The sequence below is a fragment of the Geotrypetes seraphini genome, chromosome 18 (genome assembly GCF_902459505.1).
Source record: "Geotrypetes seraphini chromosome 18, aGeoSer1.1, whole genome shotgun sequence".
NCBI classification, from domain to species: domain Eukaryota; kingdom Metazoa; phylum Chordata; class Amphibia; order Gymnophiona; family Dermophiidae; genus Geotrypetes; species Geotrypetes seraphini.
The window spans coordinates 29,331,929-29,351,155 of NC_047101.1; the positions used below are offsets into that span (position 1 = coordinate 29,331,929).

General features: G+C 44.6%; 1 protein-coding gene across 2 annotated transcripts in view; it reads left to right on the forward strand.

Moving 5' to 3' along the window:
* The window catches only part of RANBP17 (RAN binding protein 17), a 548,236-nt gene that overhangs the window by 298,953 nt on the left and 230,056 nt on the right, over positions 1-19,227 (forward strand). For both annotated transcript variants that reach the window (XM_033927588.1, XM_033927589.1), the window contains one exon: positions 13,684-13,764. In XM_033927588.1, coding sequence (XP_033783479.1) covers positions 13,684-13,764 — 81 coding nt within the window. The remainder of the gene's footprint in view (positions 1-13,683; positions 13,765-19,227) is intronic.

Consider the following 19,227-nt stretch of genomic DNA (forward strand, 5'->3'; position numbering starts at 1 on the left):
CGACGCTTCCCTCGGATCCGACCCCGGTGAGACAGCCCGAGGTCAGTGTGCGATCCCGAGACAAGCAGCGCCGGGTACGCCGGATCTCCTCCTCCTCGTCCCCGAGGTCGTCACGGGGCTCCTCGCCCTCGAGTAAGCCTCGGGCGAAGCACCGCCTTAAAAAGGCTAAGCGGTCTCGAGCCTCGCCTCTGAGGAGTCGTCGTTCGACCCCGCCCGAGACCGGAGCCTTGCGTGTCGAGGAACTCCGCCTCGACAACCCAGATCTTTTGCGGTCCCCGTTCAGGGAGAGTTCCCGTGCCTCCTCACCGAGGCGGAAGGGACGGGCCTCCATACCCCGTACCCCGGGGGGTTCCCCGCGGGGGTCTCTTCGCCGGACGGTGTCCCCGACTCCTTCGAGGTCACGGGAGCGTACCTCTTGGGGTTCGGAGTCCGGGGGACAGTCCGGGTATTCTCGCCAGGCCTCTCCTTTCGGCTCCGTTGAGAAGTCTCGGTCACCCTCCCCGCCTGCACGGACATCTTCTTTTTCAAAGTTTGTCCATGACATGGCGAAAGCTTTGGGGGTGGACCTGTCGGCAGGGTCACACTATACCACAGAATTTTTGGAGGAACAGGATTCTCCTGCCCCTCAGCGGGAATCCCCCCGCCTCCCGCTTCACAAGGTCCTCCTTCAAACCTTGCTGCGGAACCTTGAGACCCCTCTTACAGTGGCGGTAGTGCCCACCAAGATGGAATCCAAATACCGGACCCTTCCCCCTAAAGGGTTTGATAAGGGGCAACTCTCCCATCAGTCGCTCTTGGTGGAGTCGGCTCTTAAGCGCACGCAGCCTTCTAGAGTCTCGGCCGCTGTCCCCCCGGGCAGAGAGGGTCGGACCCTAGATAAATTCGGCCGTCGTCTGTACGCGAATTCCCAGATGGCCACAAGGGTCCTCAACTATGCTTTCGCCTACTCTTCCTACCTCAGGTCCATGGTCAAGGATCTGCCGGATTTTCAGGGGGTGATTCCGGAGTCGCACAAGGATAAATTTGCCACCTTTGCGTCGAACCTGTCCCAGCTCAGATTCTATCTGTTTCATGCGGTATATGACGCCTTTGAGCTTGCCTCGAGGGTCTCGGCTTGTGCGGTAGCCATGCGCCGGCTGGCGTGGCTAAGGACCCTCGAGATGGACCCCAACCTGCAGGAGCGCTTGGCCAATCTACCCTGCGTCGGGTCGGAGTTATTCGACGACTCCCTGGATGCGGCCACCAAGCGGCTTTCTGAGCAAGAGCGCTCTCTGGCGTCTCTGGTTCGTCCAAAGCCTAAGCCGCCGGCTCAGAGACCTTTTAAACAGCTGCCTAGGCGGTACCCTCAAAAATCCACACCGGCCTTTTCGAGGCCTCCACCCCGTCGTCCTACCCAACAGGGTAGAGGGGGACCCGCCAAACCCGCCGCGCAAGGGGCGTCCAAGCCGGCGCCGTCTTTTTGACGGGATGAGCGGCCGGGGGCTGGCCCCCGCCGCGAGGTCGCTCAACCCCCTCCCCATCGGGGGTCGGCTCACGGCTTTTGCCAAGGCTTGGTCTGGGATTACGTCAGACGCATGGGTGCTCCGGACCGTCTCAGAGGGCTATTCGTTAAACTTCTCCAGACAGCCTACAGACATGCCCCCCGGGGCGTGCCCGTCCAATCGAAGCCAGTTGACCCTTCTCCGAGAGGAAGCCGGGGCCTTGTTGAGCCTTCGGGCGGTCGAAAGGGTGCCTCTCGATCAGCGAGGCCGGGGATTTTATTCCCGTTACTTTTTGGTCCCGAAGAAGACCGGGGACTTGCGCCCCATTTTGGACCTCCGGAAGCTCAACAAGTTCCTGGTCCGGGAGAAGTTCCGTATGTTATCGCTTCCGATTCTATATCCCCTGCTGGACGAGGGGGACTGGATGTGCTCCCTCGATTTGAAGGAAGCGTACACCCATGTTCCGGTGCATCCCGACTTTCGGAAGTTTTTAAGATTTCAGGTCGGGGATTTGCACCTACAATACCGTGTACTACCCTTCGGTCTGGCTTCGTCCCCTCGGGTATTCACGAAATGCATGGTGGTGGTCGCGGCTGCTCTGCGTTCCCGGGGGTTGCAGGTCTTTCCCTATCTGGACGATTGGCTGATCAAGGCCTCGACAAGGGAGGGAGTTATTTCAGCGACCCAACAGACTATCACGCTTCTTCAGGGTCTAGGGTTCGAGGTGAACTTTCCCAAGTCTCACTTGCAGCCGACTCAATCCCTCCAGTTTATAGGGGCCGTGCTGGACACGGTTCTCCTCCGTGCCTTCCTTCCTTCCCCACGACTGGAGGCCCTGCTTCGCCTGGGCCAGCAGGTTTCGCAACTGCAGGTAGTGTCGGCTCGACGCATGATGGTGCTTTTGGGGCACATGGCGTCGACGGTCCAAGTGACCCCATTTGCTCGGTTGCACCTGAGGATTCCTCAGTGGACCTTGGCCTCGCAATGGCGTCAGGACCGCGACCCACTGTCTCGACGTTTGACTGTGACTCCGTCTTTCAGACGCTCGCTCCGTTGGTGGACCAGCTCTACCAATCTGTCCGGGGGTTTGCTCTTTCGCGTCCCTCCGCATTGCAAGGTCCTGACCACGGACTCTTCGGAGTATGCGTGGGGGGCTCATCTGGACGGTTTACGAACGCAAGGCCTATGGTCGGCCACGGATCGTCGGTGTCACATCAACGTGTTGGAACTTCGTGCCATTTATCTGGCCGCTCGGGCCTTCAGCCACCTCCTACACGATCGAGTGGTTCTCGTTCGGACAGACAACCAGGTGGCAATGTATTACGTCAACAAGCAAGGAGGGACGGGCTCTTGGCCTCTGTGCCAGGAAGCCCTGCGGCTTTGGACATGGGCCGTCTCTCAGAACATTTTCTTGCGGGCGGTTTACATTCAGGGGGAGCTGAATTGTCTGGCAGACAAGCTCAGTCGTCTCCTCCAGCCGCACGAGTGGTCGCTGAACTCCCGAGTTCTACGCGAGGTCTTCGACCGATGGGGGACTCCTCAGGTGGATCTGTTTGCTTCGCCCGAGACTTGCAAACTACCCCTCTACTGTTCTCGGATGTACTCCCAGGACCGTCTCGAGGCCGATGCTTTTCTTCTCGACTGGGAGGGGAGGTTCCTTTATGCGTTCCCTCCTTTTCCTCTGATTTTGAGAACGCTGGTTCATCTGAAATCGACCAATGCCACTATGATTCTCATTGCGCCTCGTTGGCCAAGACAACACTGGTTCTCCCTGCTTCTTCAACTCAGTGTCAGGGAGCCTCTGCTTCTGCCTGTCTTTCCCTCTCTGCTGTCTCAGAGTCGGGGTTCGCTGTTACATCCCAATCTTCAGTCGTTACATCTGACCGCTTGGTTTCTTTCCCCTTGACTTCGATTCCGGTTTCTCACTCAGTGCGGGAAATCCTAGAGGCCTCTCGCAAAGTCTCGACTAGGCTTTGTTATTCCCAGAAGTGGACCAGATTTTCTTCTTGGTGCTCCACCAATCACCTGGACCCGGGTTCAGTTCCTGTGTCTTCGGTCCTGGAATATCTGTTGCATCTGTCGAATTCTGGTCTGAAGACGACTTCCATTCGAGTACATCTTAGTGCAATTGCTGCATTTCATCAACATCTCGAGGGTCGCCCCCTCTCTTTGCATCCTCTGGTTTCTCGTTTCATGAGGGGTCTTGTGAATGTGCATCCTCCTCTCAAGCCTCCCCCTGTGGTATGGGATCTTAATGTGGTTTTGGCTCAACTGATGAAACCTCCTTTTGAGCCTATCGATAAAGCTCTTCTTAAATTTCTCACTTGGAAAGTAGTCTTTTTGATTGCGCTCACTTCCGCTCGTCGGATTAGCGAGCTACAGGCTTTGGTGGCGGACCCTCCTTTCACGGTGTTTCATCATGACAAGGTGGTTCTTCGCACCCATCCCAAATTTTTGCCTAAGGTTGTGTCTGATTTCCACCTCAATCAGTCCATTGTTCTTCCGGTATTTTTTCCGAAGCCCCATTCTCATCCTGGTGAAACGGCGCTTCACACGCTTGACTGTAAGAGGGCGTTGGCTTTTTATCTCCAACGTACTAAGTCTCATCGGAAGGTTCCTCAATTATTTTTGTCCTTTGATCCTAATCGGATAGGACACCCGGTTTCCAAGCGTACCTTGTCCAACTGGTTAGCTGCTTGTATCTCTTTTTGCTACGCTCGGGCTGGTCTCCCGCTCTCGGGTCGAGTCACGGGTCATAAGGTCCGGGCGATGGCAGCTTCGGTTGCTTTCCTCCGTTCTACTCCTATGGAGGACATATGTAAAGCTGCCACCTGGTCTTCGGTTCATACATTCACCTCCCACTACTGTTTGGACTCCTTGTCCAGGAGTGACGGCCGGTTTGGCCAGTCGGTGTTACGTAACCTGTTTTCCTAAATTGCCATCCTCCCACCTACCCTTTTTCTGGTTGGCTTGGAGGTCACCCATGTGTGAGAATATCACGCCTGCTTGTCCTGGGATAAAGCACAGTTACTTACCGTAACAGGTGTTATCCAGGGACAGCAGGCATATATTCTCACAACCCGCCCACCTCCCCGGGGATGGCTTTTCTTTGCTGGATATGGAACTGAGGACCACGAGGTGGGGATGCGCCCTCTAGTGGCGAGAAGGCTAGCACATGCGTGGTGCAGTGTGCAAACTTGAAACTTCTAGCAAGTTTGCTGAAAAAGCTGTCCGCGCTGGGGCTCCGTAGATGACGTCACCCATGTGTGAGAATATATGCCTGCTGTCCCTGGATAACACCTGTTATGGTAAGTAACTGTGCTTTATGCTGTGAAAGTGGGAGGAGGGAGGAATATGAGATGAACTTAAGGAGGATTTATAAAATATGTAAAGTTTTGAAATGTTCATTTATTAATATTGAATATGGGGGAACTTAAAAGATTTAAAAGAGAATTGATAAAAAGGTAAAGGTGGTATTTGACCATTTTGGAAATTGGGTTATATAAAAGTATGGAAAAATAATGAAATAAATGGTTATGTTAATATTTAAAATATGTCATGGTAGTAAGATATAAGATGGGAAAAAGTACATTTATATGTGGGAGACAATGTATAAATGCCTGGGGGGTGGAAGTGGTTGCATATCCTATGCGTGGTTCAAGTTTATCCATAATGAAGGGAGGGGTGGGAGGGATATGGGGAGGGGGGATATTTAAGAGTAAAGGGAAAGAATATCTGTGTAGTAGGGGATATTATATCATATTCTTATATTTTATGGATGTTATGGGAAGGATGGTGTCTAATCAATTTCATTTATATAAACTGGAGTGTCAATGCTGGAATTTTATTGAGTTGAAAGATGGAGACTAAATTCTACTCTTTAAATGTCAATGGCCTGAATCACCAAATTAAAAGGAAAAAAATGTTAAATTTCCTTAAAAAGCAACAGGCGGATGTATATTTCATCCAAGAGACCCATCTGTCCACAATAGAATCTAGAAAGCTGGAAGGGGGATGGATTTCAAAAGTATTTTTTGCTCCAGCAAATGGGAAAAAGGCTGGAGTGGCCATTTTAATTAATAAAAAATGTACAGCTGATTTTAAGATGGTAGAAATGGATCCATTAGGAAGGTGGGTGCATATTGAAATGAGCATGGAAAATAATACCCTGGACTTATTTAACATCTACGCTCCTAATATGAATCAGATGGAGTTTTTTAAGAACCTACTATAAATTTTAATGCCACTGGCTGCTTCTAATTTAGTGGTGGCTGGAGATTTCAATGCTGTAATGCAATGTTTTTCAACCGCTGTTCCGCGGCACACTAGTGTGCCGCGAGATGTTGCCTGGTGTGCCGTACGGTCAGGGCCGCCATCAGGGCAGTACCACCAGTCTAGGGAGAGGGGCGGTCCGCCCCACGTGGACAGGAGAGAGCTGGACGGGGAACCCGTGGAGTTCAATATATCTCGAGCCGCGAGGCTCGTCTTCTGTTCCTGCCTGCCCTGCAGCTAACATATAGCAGATCGCAAGCGTTCCCCGATGTCAGCGCTGATGTCGGAGGGAGGGCTTAAGCAAAGCCTGCCCTCCGACGTCAGCGCTGACGTCGGAGAATACTTCCGTTCGGCTATTTGTGCGCGGCAGGGCAGGCAGGAAGCAGAAGACAAGCCTTGCGGCTTGAGCTTCGTTTTGCTGAGAAAGTTGCAAAGATGGGCTGGGAGGCAAACACGGAACACAAAAGGGGGGAGGGAGTGCGTTTTGGACACAAGGCATGAACTTGGGAGAGAGGAAGGGAGGGAAAGAGATGCTGAGGTGGGGGAGGGAATGGGTTTTTGGACACAGAAGGCATGGACTTGGGAGAGAGGAAGGGAGGGAAAGAGATGGTTGTGTACACGGGGAATAGAAGAAAGGAGAATTTTTGGTCATAGGGAGGGAGTGAGGTATAGATAGTGGCATACCAGGGTGGGGGGGGCGGTCTGCCCCACCCTGGGTTTACGTCCCAAGGGGGTGCACAGCTGGCCACCCTCCAGTGTTGTCCCTAGGCCGGCAAACTGCGGCTCTTTAGCCACTTGAGTGCCACCGCCGCCAATGGTGTTGTTGGCGGTGGCAGCATTATAAAATACTTTCTTTGTGTTTATTTGATTCCTATTCAAGAGAATTACTTTATATATAGTCAATATAGGCACAGAGTTAAATTTTTTAACATTTTCTAATGGTGGTGTGCCTTGTGATTTTTTTCATGAAACAAGTGTGCCTTTGCCCAAAAAAGGTTGAAAAACACTGCTGTAATGGATTCAATTATGGATAAAAATCCAAGTAGAGTTATGAAATCATTAGGGCTAGATAATTTGGTAAAATCTTGTGATTTAATAGATATATGGTGTATTCTTCATTTTAATGATCGGGAATTCTCTTTTTGTTCACAGGTCCATAATTCTTTTTCAAGAATTGATTATATTTTTGTTTCAAATAATTTAGCGAAAAATGTAATAAGAGCTATTATAGATCCTATTCTCTTATCTGATCATGGTGCTGTATGGATTGAGTTAAAGGATGGTGAAAAGGATTATTCTAAGCCGGTTTGGAGATTTGATAATTCTTTGGTAGTAGATTCAAATTTTATTGAAGATTTTAAAATAAAAATGATTGAATTCTTCCAAATTAATGATACTAATGATATAAATATGGAAGTATTATGGGATGCGTTTAAAGCAACCATGAGAGGGAATATTATTTCATATTCAGCATACGTTAGGAAAAAGTTTACGAAACAATTTGTTGATTTGGAAAAGGAAATTAAAGTATTGGAAAGTAATTTAATTAATAGATGGGAGTGGAATACTTTGCAATTATTATTAAAAGCAAAAGTTAAATATAATGAGTTATCCTCTAAATTTGTAAGGAATGATTTATTTTCTCAACAAACTCAATACTATGGAAATTCAAATAAGGCGGGTAGGATGCTAGCAAATTATCTTAAAGCAAGGAAAAGAAGAACAAAAATTGTTGTAATAAAAGATAAAAATGGAAAATCACATAATAAAATTGATCAGATTCTAAAACAATTTTTTAGTTTTTATAAAGACTTGTATTCTTCTGAATCTTACAGAGATAGAGAAAAGGATGGATTGGAATTTTTAAGTTCACTTAAGGGGCCTCAAATTCCTGAACATATAAAAGGAAGTTTAGAAGAACCTATATCTTTAAAAGAGTTTGAAACAGCATTGAAGTCTCTTAGAGTTGGATCCGCTCCAGGTGGTGATGAATATACGGTAGAGTTCTATAAATTATTTCAAAATACTTTGTTACCCTATTTGTTAAAATTATATCAATACTAACTGAATAAAAGTTGTATATCAGGTACTATGGCAGATTCATTAATTATTGTCTTACCAAAACCAAACAAAGATCATACTTTGGTATCAAACTACAGGCCTATTTCATTAATTAATGTAGATGGTAAACTTTTAGCCAAAGTTTTGGCATTAAGATTGGCCAAAGCTCTCCCTTTTATTATTGATACTCACCAAACAGGATTCGTTGCAAGAAGATATTCTTCAAATAATACCAGACTGGCTTTTCATACTTTAAATTTAACAAAAGATATTCAGGATCCGGCATTCTTAATTTCTTTGGATGCAGAAAAAGCCTTTGATAGAGTTGAATGGTCTTTTATGTATCAAGCATTAGAATGGTTTGGTATAGGGACTGGTTTTATTCAAATGATTCAGACATTGTATAGCTCCCCTGGTGCTAGGCTATATATTAATAATAATTTATCGGATAGATTTAGTTTACAAAGGAGGGTTAGACAAGGTTGTCCTTTGTCTCCTTTGCTTTTTGATGTTGTTCTGGAACCCTTGTTGATAGCTATTAATCAGGCAAAGGAGATACAAGGAATTCCGTTTTCAAGTTGGGAATATAAGCTCTCCGCTTATGCGGATGATATTCTGCTTTATTTGAGGAAACCAGAGACTACTATTCCATGTTTGCTTGAATTGATTGAAAAATTTGGAAAGTTTTCTGGGTACAAGATTAATTGGAGCAAATCGGAAGTGCTACCACTTAATGTACATTGTACCAAACGATTATTTGATTCATTTACATTTGTTTGGAAAGAAGATGGATTAAAATATTTAGGAATCAATATCAAAAGTAATATTGAGGATACAGTAAAGGAAAATGAAAAACTTTTATTAAAGAAAGTAACGGAAATGTGTGAGCAATGGAATCCTTTATATTTATCTTGTTGGGGGAGAGTTCAAACAATTAAAATGATGATATTGCCTGTGGTTTGTTATCAAATGAATATGATACCAGTTTTTTTTCAGGGGTCATTTTATAAAAAGTTGAATGGTATTCTTACAAAATTTGTTTGGTTGGGGAAAAGACCTAGAATTGCTTTAGTAAAGTTACAAAAAACAATTGTGGAAGGGGGGGTAAATTTTCCAAATTTTTATAGGTACCATCAAGCCTATATTTTAAGACAGGGTATGTATTGGGTCCTTCCAGAGCTCATGGAGAATGTCCCAGACTGGTTGTATTTAGAATGGCGACTCATGTTTCCTATACATTTGGTTCATCTTTTGAGTATACCAATGCCTAATAGATACAAAGGGAATAGAATTTTGATTGATACTTGGAAGACTTTGAGATATGTTACTAAATTATCACCTATTCCAATTTTTAAATCATTAAATCAATCCATTTGGCTAAACTCCAAGATTAAAATAGGCGGTCATAAAATTCTCTGGAAACAATGGATCATTGCAGGAATAAGAACTTTAAATGATGTTATTTCAAATGGTAAGCTGCTTAGTTTTTCACAGCTGCAACATAAATATGGTTTTACTAAGTCACAAAGTTTTAAATGGTTGCAGCTGAAGCAGGCTATTCAGGAGGGGTTCCCAGAATGGAAAGATCTTGATACTCAATATAGTTTGGAAATCCTATGTTTCCAAGCGGATTTCTTGGGTCACCAAGCCGCTAAGTGGTATAAATTGATATATGGTTTTACAAATAAAAAACAAAAAACGGGTCTAAGAGACATTTGGAGCATTGAGATTAAGCATCAAATTTCTGCTTCTCAATGGCCACGAATTTGGTCTTGGAGAATTAGATGTACAGTGTCGGCATCTATGAGACAGACTTGGTTCTTTTTGTTGCATAGAGCTCTTTTGACCCCAGTACGTTTACAAAAGTTTGATAGCTCTAGATCTAATAAATGTTGGCACTGTAATCTAGAAGCAGGGACTTTGGATCATCTAATTTTTTATTGTCCTTGTATTAACGCCTTCTGGAAGTCAATTTGGTCTCAAATTAATTATTTTCTAGAAAATCCAGTTGCTATGTCATATGATACAATTTTGTTTGGAACAATGATGAGAGCAAAGAGTCAAATTTCAGCAAATAATAATAAATTACTAATGATTATGACAGGAGTTGCCATTCAGAATATAACTAGAAATTGGAAAGATTATTCAAGACTTAACTATACTTTTTGGTGGAATTCTATATGTTATATTTATAAAATGGAACGAATTCTTGCTATGCAAAAAGGAAATTATAACAAGTTTAAAAAAATTTGGGGGCCATTGATTGAATATTCGAATGATTAGACACTTTTTTTTTTATAGAAGAATAATATGATATGGGATTGGGAGGGTATAATGTGTGAGATTCAAATAAAATGTTGATATGTGTGGAAGGGGAGGGGGGATGATATAAGATTTAATATTATATGAAGTATACAAGTGAATTGTATGAATATTGAATGATTATTGTATACTTGTTATGAGATATGAAAATGAATAAAGAATTGGGAAAAAAAAAAAAGGTTGCCAAACAGGTTGCAAAGACAACGGCGAAAGCTTGAAGGATTCTAGGGTGCATAGGGAGAGGAATTTGCAAGTAGGAAAAAGGAGATATTGATGCCTCTGTATAAGACTTTGGTGAGACCTCATTTAGAATAGACCACACCTTCAAAAAGATATAAACAGGATGGAGTCAGGCCAGAGGAAGGCTTCTAATATGGTCGGTTGTCTTCGTCATAAGGCATATTGGGACAGACTTAAAGATCTCAATATGTATACTTTGGAGGAAAAGCTGGAGAAGGGAGATAAGATAGATGTTTAAATATCTATGTGGCATAAATGCCCATTAGGTGAGTCTTTTTCATTTGAAAGGAAGCTTCAGAATGAGATGGCATAGGATGAGCTTAAGTGGTGATAGGCTCAGGAGTAATCTATGAAAATACTTTTTTATAGGAAGAGTGGAATAGTCTCTCGGTAGAGGTGGTGGAGGCAAATATTGTGTCTGAATTCAAGAAATCTTGGGACAGGCACGTGGGATCTCTTGGAGATGGGAAGACTGGATGGGCCATTTGGCCTTTAACTGCCATGTTTCTATGTTTTTGTTTCCTCAGTAGCCCTTATGCCTGTAGGTGTCACCTACAGTATATGTTGGTACAGTAGGTTTTGAATGGGTTTTAGTGTAGTAGTTAGAGTGGAAATATGGTCCTGGTCCCTTTCTCTATAGTCCACTGTACCAACCACTAAGCTACTCCAGAGACCTGCTTGCTGTAATAGGACTGGCCATAATATCTGAACCTGTCTTACAGGTTGGTATATACCAGGGTTGTCCAATGTTGGTCCTCAAGAGCCACAATCCAGTTGGGTTTTCAAGATTTCTCCAAAGAATTTGCTTGAGATCTATTTTTCATGCACATTCCATTATATGCAAATAGATCTTATGCATATTTATTTGGGAAAACCGGACCTGGCAAGGGCAGATGTTGGACATCCCTAGTATATACTGTTTCATTCATATCTTTGTGGGATGGGAGAGGTCAGTGACCACTGGGAGATTAAAGGGGGGAGGGGCATGACTTCATGCCTTCAGTTATTATATAGTCATTTTGGCCACCGTTTTGGTACTTATTTCTTATTGAAACTGGTCTAGCCTCAGACATCCAAATTTTGCCCTGGATGTTTTCTGCAATGTTCCATTATTGCAGAAAAACATCCACATTATAAGTCCACTCGAATCCTTCCCAAAACACCCCCCCAACATGCCCTCGAGATTTAGAAGCATTGCAGAAAAACAGCGTAAGAAATATTTCAATATTGGCAATTTGCACATCTTAGCAAAGAAAACATCCAAATGCCACTTTATGCCATTTCATTGATGTTTTTCTCTTTTGAAAGTGAGCCCCTGGAATGTGTTAAAATAACTTGATCAGTTAACAATTTTATCCCAATTAATTATTGTAACTCTCTTTATATAGAAATTTCAACAGAATTGATGTCTAGATTATTAATTCAAAAGACTGCTTCCAATTATGTAAAAAATGTAAGTGTAACTACTCAAAACCCTAAAAGAAGGCCAATGGTAGAGCAAAAAGATCCCAACTTGCTCATAAGTAGAGACTAAGACTCTATATCTCAAGTGCCCAAAGCCATTAACCAGAGCATCTTAGTTACTAGGCTTATAACAGGGCTGTCATTGATAAACGACTTATTTTCTCTGTGAGCAGTAAATAAATTGTGAAATTGTATACGCATTAACTTATGCTGTATAGTACTTAGCTCGGGACAAGTGTAACGCCCGGCTTTCCTCTCGTAAGTGTAAGGGTGTCATGCTTCTTCATTGAGGCTCAAATTGTGTTTAAGCTCTGATTTTAACACTAAAAGTTTTACATGGGTTTTACCAGAAAGCTTTTTAACATTGCTTCATTTGTTGGGTAATGCTAATATCTATTAAAATGTTGATTGCTGCCTTCTAGCGTTTGCGTTCGTGAAAGAAATGAGAGTTAAATCTGTTCATAATAAATTATATATTTCAGTGAAAGTTTGAAACTCTTTGCTTTTAAATATTTGGCTGTTTTCTATTTATATTAATTTTAAAAAGATGCTGAAATTGTATTTATTTCACAAATCTTATTTTTGTGATTTTGTATTGTAATATTGTATGTTTATACTGTATTTTTTGTTTTGATGCTCTATTTAGTTGAACCAACTTCATCAAGGTAATGGTAGGATATAAATTCTGAACATAACATAATACTTTTCTCCCTTCTCCCAGATCTGGCATCTTTCTTCCTTCTCTTCCTGCAAATGCTGCAGTGGGTTGCAACATAGGCAGTGCAAAGTCTGATCTCTGTCCAAAGAGGCTTTTCTTCTGCTGCATCCCGCTCACAGGAAGTTACATCAAAGAGGTAGGATGTGGCAGTGGAAAGGCCTCATTAGACAGAGCACAGCCTTCAATGCTGCCTCTGTCGTGAACCACTACAGCGTTCACAGGAGCAATGACAGGGAGTGGATAGACAGATGCCAGACCCACACAAGGGAAGTGAAGAGATGCCGGACATTGGAGGGGGGGTAGGATGGAGCACAACGGATGGTGCAACTTCAGACAACCCCCACCATCAGGTGGCCCAGAGAATTTAGTGCCCCAGGCTATGATAGAAACTAGAGAATGACACGGGGACAAATTTGTCACCGTTCCCACAGGCACTCAATTTCCCTATCCCAGTGAGTTCTTTTCCTGTCCCTGCCCCATTCCTTCAAGCTCTGCCCTCATCTACACAAGCCTCAAACACTTTAAAATCATAAGTGTTTAAGGCTTGTGAAGTTGAGGCAGAGCTCACAGGAATGAGACATGGTTAGCAACAAAACCCGCGGGGATGGGACGGGGAAATTGAGTTCTGCGGGGACGAGGACAAATTTGTCCCTGTGTCATTTTCTAGTAGAAACCTTTACCACAGTTTAGTAAAATGGGGGGTTAGATTGTAAGCTTTGTGAAGAAAATGAAATATTGGCTGTATTTGAATGTGTAACGTACCTCAAACTACAACTGAAAGGGTGTGAGCTAAATCCAAATGACAATAATATCTAACTCATTTTTGCAGACCGGGTTATGTTCACAATTTCTTAAGCTAGCAAATGATTTTTTTCATCTTTAATAACAATAATCTTTATAACAGTAATTGTATTGGCTCTCCTATTATCATCTGGGATAGATGAAATCAGGAATAAGGTTCTTATTTTCCAAAGTGCATATGATCACAGCAATGCAGTTAATGGTTAAACCACTCAGAACTGCCTCAGCTTGAAGTAATATGATAAAAATTAAGGTCCATTCCTTTAACATATCAGACGAGTGTTTACTAAAAATCTGAATATTTGTTTTTTTTTATATTCCTAGTGTCACGAATCTGAAATATTGGGGAAGATGTGAGACTGTGATTTCCAGAACCCTGCAGTTTCTAAATGATCTGTCTGTTGGATATCCTTTGTGTTATATATGTGATGAACTTCCACAAAAGATGGATGTCGTAGTTTATTGGTACCTTTCAATATAGACTTCTTCCGTAGTCATCTTGCTGCAAGACAAAAAGGATACAAAAATCACCTCAACCTCAGTCCAAACCTTGTAAGGGTTTGTTACTTTATTTTAAATAGACCTCCCTTTTTTATTTATGAAGAAGAGAAAATTAATGCACTGTCATATTAGATTGATATACAGGTCCTCGTCAACTTATGACCTATGCAACTTACGACGGGTTCGACTTTACGATGCGTTTCCCCCATCTCCCATCCCAGCCCATACTATTTTTTACCCCTCACCTCTGGACCACCAGGGAAAAGGTACGTGGGGAGGGGTAAAAAATACTGTAGTTAGTATAGGCTGACTTACGTCCAGATTGACTTGTGACCTGTCAGTTGGAACCAATTGCGGTCGTAAGTCGATGAGGACCTGTACTACCTTTCTCTGAGCACAAACAGGCATTATATTCTCACATGTGAGTGACATTATCCACAGAACCCAGTACAGACACTACCAAGTGCATTGTCACTTTAAATTTGGGGGGCACTGTTGATACCGTGTGTGTACCTGTGCCTTCCCACCCAAAGCCAACTCGCAGGACCATCAGTTCTTCATTTTCTGCAGAGCTGGAAAAACTGAATTCAGTTCTCTTCAAATTGAATGGTAACCTTTATTATCCCAGGAAAGCAGGCAGGTATTCTCACATATGGGTGATGTTATCGATGGAGCCCAGATGCGGACGCCTCACAAGCAGACTCGAAGTTTCGAGTCGCCCGCACTGCGCATGCGCGAGTGCCTTCCCGCCCAGCGCAGGGCGCGTCTCCTCAGATCTCAGTTTTCCGCGGAGCCGAGAAGTCCGTCTTTGACTCTCTGCGTTTAACTTTGTTACTTTGTGCCTTCTCTGACCGCGGTTTGTATTTTTTTCCTCTTGAATCGCTGTTCTTCTTTTATTTCTTTCATTTTCAGTAAAAAAAAAAAAAAAAAAATTTTTTTTCTCTTCCGTCCGTTTTTCGGGACAGGCCGCTTGGCCACTGCCTGAGGGCTTCGATCTTGCGGCAGCTATTTTTCCTTCTATGTCTCGACCTGCCACGGGCTTCAAGAAGTGTAGCAAGTGCCAGCGCGCGATCTCTCTTACGCACCCACACCGTCGCTACCTTAAGTGCCTTGGGCCGAAACATCATCTTAGGTCGTGCCTGCCTTTCCAAACGCTTCAGCCTCGTGCTATCAATCGTCGTCGTATTTTGGTGGACAAGCTCTTCGAGATGGAATCTTCTACTGATCCCTCGACTTCAAAGGCGTCCTTGGCCTCGACTCCTACCGAGGTTCCTTCTGCTTCTACTGCTTACACCTTGAGCCTCCTCAGACCTTCATCGTTTGCAGCGGCTCTTTCTTCGACTACATCTGCTGTGTCTTCCCCTGTTTCCTCAGGTCAGATAGCTCAGCAGTCGGTTCCACCAGTAGTGATTAAAGTGCCTAAGATTCCCAGGTCGAAGCACACTCGCACTACCTTGAAGGAACCTCAAGCCAAAGCAGGTGGCTTGGTTTCAGACGTGGATCCATCCTTGCCGCCTTCTTTCCAGACCATGTTAGAGAAGCAGTTTATTCAGTTCCTTACAAATATGGGACCAAAACTGCTTCCTTTTATCCAGCCTGGGCATTCAGCAGACTCCCGCGAGGTCGAGCTGCTTCCTTTGCCTCAGTCTGACCTTCCACACTCTTTGCAGGGAGCAGAGTCTCTGCGAGTGTCTGGTCTGGTATCCAAGCACGTGAAGCAAGGAGCAGATTCTTTTTGAGTGCCTCGGCAGGAATCCTCACACTCTATACAAGGAGCAGAGTCTTTGGGAGTGCATCGAGGTTCCTCCATCAAGCCTCTGGAGCTTAGATCTACAGCCTCCAGTCCTATCCATTCTTTGATAGCATCGGCTGCTTCAGTCTCGAGGCGAAGTCTCCTCGATCCTCAAGATCTGCTTCCAGGCACAGTTCTCACCGATGATCGAGGCCTTCATCGAGGCATCCTTCCAGGCATAGTTCTTCTAAAGAACGACCTTCTTCAACTAAGCCTTGATCTACCCATCTTTGACTGGACCACTGACTCCTCGGTCGAGGTCTCCAATGCCGGACCTCGAGGATATCCCAGTTTCGATTGCCTCGTCCAAGTCACCATGTTCCTTTGATGCCTTTTTTCCTGCTGAGGCTTCATCTTCGACTCAAGCTGCCTCGATATCCTGGAGTCCTTTTCAAGGCAAAGCATTGGCGGATCAGCTATCTTTCTCATCTTTCCTTCGTCAGATGGCTGTGGACTTGGATCTTCAATTAGACACTGGCTCTAAATACTCTAAGGAATATCTCGAAGTCATGCATCTCCCTCAACCTCCGGCAGAGTCACTTAAGCTTCCTCTTCATAAGCTTTTGAATCAGACTTTTGGTCGATGCCTGGAAACACCTTATACCATACCAGCTGTTCCAGGAAAGTTGCACTCTAGGTATAAAACTGTACATCGCAAAGGCTTTGACAACTCACAGTTATCTCATCAATCCCTGCTTGTTGAGTCCTCCTTGAAGAGGTCCCATCCTTCCAAGGTTTATGCCACCATTCCCCCTGGCAGGGAGGGAAAAACTATGGACAAGTTTGGATGTCGCATCTATCAGAATGCTATGATGTCTTCTAAAATCCTCAATTATAATTTCCATTTTATTACTTATTTTGAGTTCCTCATTTCTCTACTACCAAAGTTTTTGAATTATTTGGATACTCAAATGCACTTTGAATTTCAAAAAGTGCTTGCTTCTTTGTCTCAACTCTGTTTGCATCTCCTCCAGTCATCTTATGATGCCTTCAAGTTGTCTGCCCGAGCGGCTGCTTGCTCTGTAGCTATGCGTCGTCTTGCCTGGCTTCGTACCATTGACATGAACCCTAATCTTCAAGACCGCTTAGCTAGTATTCCTTGTGAGGGCAGTGACCTCTTTGATGAATCTATCGAGGCAGCCACCAAGAAATTGTCTGACCATGAAAAATCCTTTGCTTCTATTGTCAGATCCAAGTCAAAGCCAGCTCCTGCCAAACCTGCATACCCTGCTCTTATATATCAACGGCATTTTGCTCCGAAGCCGGCTCCTTATACTCTCCCTCCTCTTAAGAAACTGCAGCCTCAGAAGCAACAAAAACCTCAACCTTCTGCTGCACCTAAGGCTTCTTAGCCTTTTTGACTGTTTACAACAGAGCATAACCTTCACCGTTCTGATTCTGCCTTCTTTTTTCAAAATAGGAGGTCGTCTCCATCTTTTTTATCACCGATGGATGACTATTACATCCAACCTCTGGGTGCTTACCATCATCAGGGAAGAATACTCTCTTCATTTCACTCAGATTCAACCAGAGCTTCCTTCAAAAGAGTATCCTTCCAATCCTTCCCAGACCACCCTTCTTCAGGAAGCTCAAGTTCTGCTTTGTCTCCATGCCATTGAACCAGTTCCCTTGGAACAGCAGAACAGGGGGTTTTACTCCCGTTACTTCCTTGTTCCGAAGAAGACGGGCGATCTGCGACCCATTCTGGATCTCAGGGCTCTCAACAAATTTCTAGTCAAAGAAAAGTTTCAAATGTTGTCTCTGGCATCCCTTTATCCCCTTCTTGAGCAGAACGACTGGCTATGCTTTCTGGATCTCAAGGAGGCCTATACTCATCCCCATTCACCCGACCTCCCGTTAGGAAACTGCATTATCAATACAGAGTACTACCATTCAGCCTGGCCTCGTCTCCCAGAGTGTTCACCAAGTGCCAGGTAGTGGTAGCCGCAGCTCTAAAGAATCATAGTCTTCAGGTGTTTCCCTACCTCAATGACTGGCTCATCAAAGATTCCACGTCTCAAGGGGTTATTGTAGCGACCCGACAGACTACCTGGTTCCTACAAAGTTTGGGATTCGAGATCAATTTTCCCAAATCTCAGCTTCAACCCTCACAGACTGTTCTGGACACTGTCCAACTCAGAGCATTCCTTCCACAACAACGACTGGAAGCTCTTCTTCAACTATGTCAAACAGTGTCTTCCCGCTCTTCCATCTCAGCGAGACACATGATGGTACTTCTGGGTCACATGGCCTCTACAGTACACGTGACTCTTTTTGCCAGACTTCACCTCAGAATTCCTCAGTGGACAACTGGCATCTCAATGGACGCAAGTTTGCGACCCTCCTTCTCAACACATTTCAGTCACTCCTTCATTGAAGAAGTCTCTCCGTTGGTGGATTCTCTCTTCCAATCTTTCCAGAGGCTTGCTTTTTCAAACCCCCCCCCCCATCAGAAGGTCCTCACGACAGACCCTTCGACCTACGCTTGGGGCACTCATCTCGATGGTCTCCATACACAAGGCCACTGGACCAGTATGGATCGTCAATGTCACATAAATCTGTTGGAACTCAGAGCGATTTTCAAGGCTCTCAATGCTTTTCAACATCTTCTTCATGACCAGGTAGTCCTCATCTGGACGGATAACCAAGTCGCCATGTATTATGTCAACAAACAGGGAGAGACGGGATCTGCCTCCCTTTGTCAAGAAGCTCTGAAGGTTTGGGACTGGGCAATCCGCCACAATACCTTCCTCAAAGCTGTCTACATTCAAGGGCGAAGAATTGCTTGGCGGACAACTTGAGTCGTCTTCTGCAACCTCATGAATGGACTCTCCATTCCACGCCTCTTCATCACATTTTTTCACAGTGGGGAACACCTCTTTGCAGCTCCTCACAACTACAAACTGCCTCAGTTCTGCTCCAGGATATACTCTCCTCATCGCCTCGAGGCAGATGCTTTTCTTCTGGAATGGACAAATCTCTTCTTATATGCATTCCCTCCATTTCCTCTCATTCTCAAGACTCTGGTTGAAGTTGAAGAATGATCATGCCACCATGATTCTAATTGCTCCTCGGTGGCCGAGACAACCCTTCTACTTCAACTCAGCAGCAGGGAGCCTTACCTTCTACCTGTTTTTCCTACTCTGCTTACACAGAGTCAAGGATCTCTGCTTCATCCCAACCTGCAGTCTCTACCCCTGACAGCTTGGTACCTCTCAACATATCCCCTCTTCAGTTTTCTCAATCTGTAAGAGATGTTTTAGAAGCTTCTAGGAAGCCTGCCACTAGACAATGCTATCACCAAAAATGGACTAGATTTTCTACGTGGTGTTTTTCTCATCATAAGGAGCCTCAGCATTCCTCCTTATCTTCTGTTTTGGACTACCTTTTGCACTTATCCCATTCTGGCCTCAAGTCTACATCTATCCGAGTCCATCTCAGTGCAACTGCGGCTTTCCATCAGCCTATTGAAGGGAAACCCCTCTCTGCTCATCCAGTGGTTTCCAAATTCATGAAAGGACTCTTCAATGTCAAACTTCCTCTCAAACCACCTCCTGTGGTTTGGGACCTCAATG